The sequence below is a fragment of the Hibiscus syriacus genome, unplaced genomic scaffold, assembly GCF_006381635.1.
Source record: "Hibiscus syriacus cultivar Baekdansim isolate YM2019G1 unplaced genomic scaffold, ASM638163v2 tig00011761_pilon, whole genome shotgun sequence".
Lineage (NCBI taxonomy): Eukaryota > Viridiplantae > Streptophyta > Magnoliopsida > Malvales > Malvaceae > Hibiscus > Hibiscus syriacus.
In genome coordinates this window covers 792737-801689 of record NW_024062256.1, presented here as the reverse complement: position 1 = coordinate 801689, position 8953 = coordinate 792737, and the positions used below count along the sequence as shown (strand labels likewise).

Sequence of the window (8953 nt, the reverse complement as noted above, 5' to 3'; positions counted from 1 at the left end):
TTCAACTTGATGGGATTATACCGCGATGTGTATTTCCCATTAACGAGCTAAAATCATTATACATTACTTGAGTTGGGATGTCAACTTGATCAACTTGTTGAGCTAGCCTATAGTAGGAGCATAATGACATACCACAAATCGCAAACACTTCAAAAAATATGGCATACATTTGTGTAACAACGTTTGAATTTTGATTCTGAGCATCAACCATCATAGCAACATCATCATCGTTAGAGAGTTCGAATGTTATATATGTTAATGGAAATAGTGCAATTGGAAATATGTATTGAAGTGATGACAGTCTTCTAGTGCTTCCAACATAAATATTCCTTGAAATTTTAGTTATCAACTTCTGAAGAGTGATGCTTCTCTTGAAGGATAAGGTGATATAATTATTTGATGCGAAGACAACGCTAGTTTCATCTTCCCAAATTTCTCCATCAGAGTAAACAATAACTGAAATATGTCTCATTTTGAGAGTTTGAAAGTTTGAGAGTCTTATATCTGCAAAAATGAATAATTGTTTATAATATATGATCACTCTCTTAATTAAAGAAATAGTATACAAATTACAATATAAACTAATACTAAAAAAATAAAAATATTCACAATAATTTAAATTACACAATTTAATATTGTTATTGTATCGACAAAATGTCTCGCGATATGATCTCACCTTCCTTTTTACAACCACAAAAAGTAATAAAAATAATTAGTAAAATAAAATTTGGTAAAATAATTAAATATGAAATAAATATAATCTAATTAAAAATAGTTTTACCTTCTAAAAATTATAACAAAATCTACTTAATTTGATAAAAGGAATTAATATAATGAAAAATATGATAGTAATTTTGGTGTGGTTTGATATTTAGATTCAGGTGGTATTTATAAGGGAGGGGGATAGGTGATTGGTCGGGATTTACGGCTGATAGCTAAGGTAATAATGGAAGGGGGAATAATTGAAGAATAATAATAGAAGGCACGCTTCATGATCCACGCTTTCCCTCGCGTGTCGGATTTCTCCACGAAGACGCGGCTAGTGATCCACATCTTTCTACCGTGGTGCCAATTCGGACAGAACTCTAAAAGACACGCTTCCTAATTCGCACCTTACGTCCACGTCTGCAAAGCGTGTTCCTTGAGACACGCTTTTTTATCAACATGTTAGAAAGAGTACTAAATCGGTAATATTTGGGCAATCGCTACCTGTGCGATAATATTTAATTTTTAGGGTGATTTATGGGTAAAAACGCAAAAAATCATCACATATAAAACAAAATTGTTTCTAAATTTAATATACATAATGATGATGAATATTCAACATATATGTCCATATAGCAGTATTTGCTTTGGAAAGAGATGAAAAAGGAAACATATAGAGAACCAAACTCCATACATACTTCAATTTTAGTGCACCCATTTTCCTTTTCTTAACTTGAAATTTGACTCCTTTGACATAAGCATAAACATAGATCGTTATTGGAGCAAGGGAGAATAAGAAGGGCTGCCAACGATGTCTGCGAAGACTCGGTTGAGTGATGGCAAATTCATTACTTGTTCTCGGGCTCTGCTCTTCTTTAACGGCGGCCCAGCCGATGAGTCGTTCGAGCTATCACTGCCAAATGCACCATCAACCACTCCACTGCTAGGAGCCACCTTCCTCTTACATGCATTGCCTTGGATGAGCTTGTAACACTCGTTTACTTTTTCCTGTGGAGCATTAAGTCCAAATCAATAACATTTAAATATGTAATCATATACAAATAATGGCAGAAAGACCAAATTGAACTAACCTTGCTTATTTTAAGAACACTGAGAAGCTGGTTTTGGTAGTCAATGGGATTGAAAAGCTCAACTTGGTCTATAACGTTCATCATTGTTGCAGTGGCAATTACAGAGGGAAGATAAAGGACAGATCTTGAATCTAAAAAAAACCCAAAAGTAAGGGAAAAAATGAGAAAACAGAAAGAAAGCACGAAAGGGTTATCTTGTTTGGTAATGAAAGTGAAGTTACCAGAGATTACAGATAGGAGGAGACGCTCACATCTCCTGAGAAACTCCCAATGGAGATGGGTTTTCAACCCCAGTCTTCTTACGATGAGATCGAGGAATGAAAGAGGTGTAATTGGGTGCATCTTCCATTTTAGAGTTGAGAGTACCAAAAGCTCCATTCTTTGTACAGTTTTGGCCTCGAAAACGTACTTTGTTTCCTCCACTTGCAGGTCTAGGAGGAGAGGAACTTGTGTTTCTTCAGCTTTTGCAGCTAGAGAGAGACAAGTGACGGCCACGAGTTGGATCATCCAAGGCTTATCTCTTTGAAACTCGAAGCTACTTAAGAACCTATCGAGATAGTTGATGGAAAGTACGGCCGTGTGAGTGGTGAAACCGTAGCGAGCATTGACTTTGATCATCCACTCCAAGGCCTCACACCGAGCCCTTGCTTGATACTCATCGATCCCCACGTCGAAACAAGACTGCTGATGCTGCTCTGTTTCTTTAGAGAAGAGTGCGAGAAGGTTATCGTCTTCCCAGAACAAATCTTGCTCCAAAAGTGGGAGAAACGAAGGGTTCACGCCCATAGAAGAAGTCCCTTGTTCCAAATCTTCAACTGCATCGATTTCGATCTCGTCCCATTTCTCTTCTTCGCAGTAGAGAGTGTCTAGCGGGAACGAAGGGTGATTCTGTTGTTCTTCGTATCGTTGTATTGCCATCTTCAGAGTTGAAGAAGAGGGTTTTTCGAGTTCGGGTAACTCAGTATAGGAAGGAAAACATCCAAAAATGGAAACTGGTGGAGAGACCCATCTCTGTTTTAGTGGGTTTTCCTTGAGGTGAGCTGTGGATGAGATTGTAGAGAGGCTGATAGTATAGGTCGATAGGGAGAGCTTGGAGAAAGAGCAAAAGGCGTAGAAGAAATAACGAAAAGGAAAAGGGTTTATTTTCTTTGGGTAAACTACATGTTTAGTACCTAACTTATCAATTGTTCTCCGTTTTAGTATCAAAACTTTTAATTTTATCAAACTTATACCTAACGTTTAGTTTTTGTTTCATTTTAGTATCCCATTATTATCTTTTTGTTTCATTTTAGTACCTAAATTTTTAACAGTGGAGTACTAAAATGAAATAAAAAATAAACTTTAAGTATGATTTTAAAAATATTGAAAGTTAAATACTAAAATAAAATAAAAGTAATAGTTTAAATACTAAACATATAGTTTACTCTTCTTTTTATCACAGTGGGTTTCACTCTTGTACTTTTTTCCCTAATCAACACATTATTTGTATTTTCTTTTAGAAATTTATGAAATATACTACAATATAGGTAAATATAAGGGTAAACCACGCCACTGGTCATTCATATTTGACGTAGTGTTCATTTTCATCACTATTGTTTAAAAATCATAAAACGGATCACTGACGTTATCGCAAGTAGACCATTTTAACCGGCTCTTTTTCTTCCTCAACCCAACCTCATTTTTCAACCCAAACTCATTTCTTCCTCAACCCTTCTTCTTTCTTTCTCTTCACTTTTCTTCTCCATAGCTTCCCAATCAAACAAATTTACAATCAACCCAAACAACATCTTAGTGTAAGATGCCACTGTTAATCTATTTACTGCTGCAAATGAGCTGAGCCTAATGGATGTAAAGTAATATGATTTGAAGTAGTTTATCAACTAAGAGTGAGAGGTGAGAAACTAGGCTACGCCGCCAATGGCAATTTCTCAAAACCCATTTCCCCTTTCAGTCTCCTTTACTTCCATTGCCATTAACATCTCCTCAGATTGAAAGAAGGATTGGTAGTGTTGTTGTTACAACAATCACCTTATGTATCCTCGATGACCCTTTGCATAAAAAGAGCTTCAAAATCTTTGGCCACCATCGCCCCTCTCTCTCTCTTTCAAGGTGCGTTTCCTTTTCCCTTCCTCTTTCTCTCTTCTCCACAGCTTCCCTTCCCCAGCCCCCACCTCTCCCCTTGAACCCGACTCCTCATCCGAAACCCGTTGTTAACCCATTACAAACAACTCATCTTCAACACCATTGATGAAACGCCCTGGGCATTTTGCAACACCAACTGGGTTTCCAATCACTTCCATTCCATCATTGTCGGTCCCCATTTGTTTATCAAAATTATTAGTTCGATGAGAGAAATACCCGATATTGCTTTGAGGTTCTTTAGGTGGGTCGAGATGCAACCTGGTCTTAAAAGATCTGAGCTTGTCTTCTCCGTTATGCTTGATAATTTGGTTGAGAATAATTTGATGTGAAATGTTTCAATGTGCAGGAGGAGGTTGCTAGAGAGTTTGGAATACCAGTGCAATTTCAGCGATTCTGGTTGTGGGCCAAACTTCAAAACCGTACCTACCGTCCAAACCGACCATTGCCACATTTGGAGGAAACACAATCAGTAATATTTCTCACCATAAATTGTTATACCGTGGTTCAAAAGTCTTGTTTGAGGAGTACTTGTTTCTAGATGGGTCGTTGTTTTTGCTGATTTCAGCCGGTTCTTATGTCTGATTTTCATGTTGTTGTTGAACCATTTCACATAGTTTTGCTTAGAAAGACAGGTGTCTGATTTCGTGTTGTTGATGAACCATTTCACAAGGTTTTGCCTAGAAAGATTGGTGTCTGATTTTCATGTGTTTTTATTGTTTATCAGACCAGGATAACTTCTTTAATAAAACTTTGATATCACTCTAGTGACCCTGTCAATACATGTTTGGGTTAATTGTAAATTTGTTTGATTGGGAAGCTATGGAGAAGAAAAGTGAAGAGAAGAAAGAAGAAGAAGATGGGTTCAGGGTTGGGTTGATGAAGGAAAAGGGCTTGTCAAAATGGTCCACCTGTGGCGGTAAACTATCTATGTCAGCATATAACGGCATATGATTAGCGACCATTTTACAATAAACGATAATGTTAATGATTATTTTGTAATTTTTTAAACATCAGTGGTGAAACAAACATTATCCCAAACTTGAGTGATCATTGGGTAATTTACCCTAAATATAAATGATTAAAAGTATATATCTTTCACTTGAAATTTAACTTGATTTTGATTTAGAGTGATTTTATTTGATCCGAATTTGATTCGTCTTTTTTAAATAAAAATTGAATATAATTCAAAATAAATATATTTATAAAAAATATTAATTTTATTCAATAAAAATATAGATTTGATTGAAAAAATAATCTAGAAATGTATAATATTGCAATTATCTCTAAATATATAAAATAAAATAATATTACTTTTTAGATCAGATCGAAACGAGTATTTTTCATCTTAAATCTAAACTTAACCCCGACTTTTTAAAAAACCTGACCCAATAGGATCAAGTTAGATCAGAATCCCTCCTATTCAAGTCACGTGCTCATCCATGAATATAACGTACAAATTAATTTTATATATTTTTTCTTATTTTTTAGAAATTTGATGCGAATACAATGTAATAATTGTTTAAATACTTTCAATCATTTGACAATAAACATTCATATTTCTGCACACGCAATATTCAAACTCGAGACCTTAAGGGATAATAACAAATATATTAATCAATAAGATTACTTACTTCAAATTAATTTTTAATTTTATTTAATATTTAAATTATAAAATTAATAATTTTATACATAAGTGGGTTTCACGCTTTCTACATAATGCAATATTCAGTAGGACAATCACATAAGAAAATGATGTTTTTGCTAACTCGATAAAAACAAGTTCTGTAAAAAAAAATCTTATTATGTTGCATAAATAAATGTTAGACAAAAAGTTAATCTCTAATGGATATTATATTTAAAAATATTTTTTGTTGATCAGTTATTTTAGTGAGGTAGAATACTAAATCTTTTAAATAAAATCAGATATTCAAATCCTAACGATTGTAAATTAAGTAACTGAGTTGGGAGGATCGCCCATTGACTCTGTAGTACATTATCTGAATTAATCGATCAATAGATCAGATACTTATAGTTATATAAAAAAAGTTAACAATACGTTATTATTATTTTTAATTTTAAAGGAATATGTATTTGAAAGCGTGTAAAACGAGCTCCTATTTTACGTTGAAATGATTTGGAACGTTAATTACTGAACTGTCATCCTTTATCGGCCACCTCTTTTAGGGGGTGTTTGGCCCGTTTGGTTAGTCCGGGAATATCATTCCTGGTAATATAAGATTATTAATAGTGAATTTTTTAGAATATATTACCGGGAATGTCATTACCTCCATTTCCTTAGGTATTGTTAGATTTCCGACGTTTTGGACTAAAATGCCCTTAAATTTTTTTTAAATATCATTTTTATATCATTGAATAATAAAAATTCTACGAAGGTTAAATTACAAATTTATCCTTAAACTATTTTAGATTTACAAAAAATATCTATAATTAAAATTTTATATGAAGTTCAGGGGTTAAAATAAAATTTTACCTTTTCATTAAACCTTTTTATATTTTCAATTTTGAAAAAAAATTATATAAATTTTATGAATTTAATTTTTTTAAAGAAAATATATAAATATTTTCCAACTTGTTAAAAAAACAAATATATAATGGTCAAATGTATATTCCAATAATCTTTTATTCCTTTAACCAAACACGGTAATCTTACATTCTTGCTAAGCCAACCAAACACAAAATACAACATTCCCAGTAATCCTATTCCCTGATAATCTTGCATTCCCACTGGTAATTTTACATTCCGTGAACCAAACGCACCCTTAAGGTAAGTCTAGGTCTTCCTATTGTTTTTATAATATCATTAATAAATTTAAATTAACAGCTCTATTAATTACTAATTACTACCATTCACTATTAAAAAAAATGTTATCATTAAAGTGTTGATATAATTTTTTTAGACGAAATCCTGTGTTTCTATTAACCCATAAAAAATATGATGAGTCTGTCACCTTGATTAGCACTGTTAAAAATCGTTGAACACCATTAATTTAATTTATGAAAATTTAAAATTTTAAATAACTGAATGTATGACTATAAATTAATTAAAAATCTAAAGGTAAATTATTTAAACAAGTAAAAAAATATTTATGATTTTTTAATTAGGTAAACTACCACTTAATTATTTAGCCTTTTTACTTTTATCATTGATCCTTCAATTTTATCAATCGGACCACTAAATTATTTAAATGCATTCAATCAAACCACTAGCCGTTAATATTTATACACATTTTGTAAATTTAATGTCCAATTAGGTGGAGAAATATGCCACTACCATATTGGATTATATTTTATTAATTTAATTTAATTTATTATGTATCCAATCAATTTGTGACATGTGTCATCACTTGATTAGGTATACAATATAGTAAAGAGATGAAATGCAACTAAGGTAGTTTAAACCTAGGTCTTAAGCATCCATAGACGAGCTTGAATCACTGGGCTAAGCACTCCATTTGTTAATGATTTACAACCTTTTATATATAACCTTCTATAATTAATGGCAGAAGAAGAAATGAAAGTAACATGCTTGAGAAAGAATTCAAACTTGAGATTTTAAGAGCAAGTACAAACACTTAAACCATGAAACCAATTTTTATATTTGATTGAATTTTACAATATTATATAATCAATAAATTAATTTTTAAAATAAAATAAAATTTAGATTTTTAAACTATATTATTTTTTATATAATTTCTTTAAACACAATCAAATTTGAAATTTTGAAAAACAATTTCTCCAAAGCCTGAATTTGGGTTTTAATTATATTTAAGTTTCATATAATCAAAGTATAATTTTATTTTTTAATATATATATATATATAATATATATATATATATATTCATTAAATAAAATTAAAAATTATTAATTATATTTTTAAGTAAAATTATTAATTATAAAAAGTTAATTTAATGATTATATATAAAAAATTATATAAAAAATAATTGTAGTTTACAAATATAAAAATCTAAATATCACTTTTTAAGGAGAAAAAAGCCAATTTAATGATTATATATATAATATTGTAAAATTTAATTAAATTTAGAGTTTGGTTTTAATGGCTAAGGTGTTTTCACTCTTTATTAAATTTCTAAGATTAAATCCCCTTTCAAGCATGTTATTTTCCCTTTTTTCTTGGCCATTGATTATAATAGGTTATATATAATGTCGAAAACAATTAACACTACATAGGTTCGATTCCCCATAGCTGCATTTCATATCTTCATTATATTTTGTACCTAATCAAGTGATGACACGTGTCACAAACTGATTGGGTACAAAATAAATTAAATTAAAAATATTGTTGAATATGATAATGACACGTGTCTACACCTAATTGGATATTAAATTTATTAAATTGACAAAATTATGACCAAATTGATAGAATGTATAAATATTGAGGATCAAACGTGTAATTATACCAACTTTTTAACTGTCACTTCACCTCATCCATTAAATATTAACGGCTAGTCGCTTGATTTGATGCATTTAAAAAGTTTAGTGATATGATTGACAAAATTAAAAGATCGATGATATAAGTAAAATGGCTAAATAGTTAAGTGATCATCGATATAGTTTACCCAATTAAAAAACCTTAAATATTTTTTCCTTATTTAAACAATTTACCTTTAGATTTTTAATTAATTTATAATCATACTTTGAGTCTTTTAGAATTTTAAACTTTTATAAATTAAATTAATGGTACTTAATGGTGCTCATCGTTAGTGGTACTAAGCGGTGGTTATTATTAGTGGTGCTGAACGGTACTCATCGAACGTCGTAAAATTTTATTGAAAAATAATAAAGTACTGTAGAAATTACAAAAGTTCAGTATAGGCTCTTATGCAGTAGCTACAACCCTCAACAAAACCAATTGATTGTACAAAGATTCCTATTTGCATCATCAATCATATTATATTTAGTGATCTGCAACTTTATTCAGACATCATCTTTAATCAATTTAAGTATATGCAGATTTTCCCAACAAGCTGTTGACA

The 8953-nt window shown here is 31.0% G+C and overlaps 1 protein-coding gene across 1 annotated transcript; it reads right to left on the bottom strand.

Moving 5' to 3' along the window:
- Positions 1-1428: 1428 nt before the first annotated feature.
- LOC120204928 (cyclin-D3-1-like) lies at positions 1429-2860 on the bottom strand. The gene is made up of 3 exons (XM_039204917.1): positions 2018-2860; positions 1797-1927; positions 1429-1713 (listed from the first exon to the last, which is right to left on the bottom strand). The coding sequence occupies exons 1-3, from the start codon at positions 2712-2714 to the stop codon at positions 1480-1482; spliced, it is 1062 nt and encodes a 353-aa protein (XP_039060848.1). The 5' UTR covers positions 2715-2860; the 3' UTR covers positions 1429-1479.
- Positions 2861-8953: the final 6093 nt, after the last annotated feature.

Coding starts and splice junctions, on each gene's coding strand:
- LOC120204928 (XM_039204917.1), bottom strand. CDS start 2,714: ATGGCAATACAACGATACGAAGAACAACAGAATCACCCTTCGTTCCCG. Junction 1,928..2,017: donor CCTCCTATCTGTAATCTCTG/GTAACTTCACTT, acceptor GGTTTTTTTTAG/ATTCAAGATCTGTCCTTTAT. Junction 1,714..1,796: donor GTGTTCTTAAAATAAGCAAG/GTTAGTTCAATT, acceptor AATGCTCCACAG/GAAAAAGTAAACGAGTGTTA.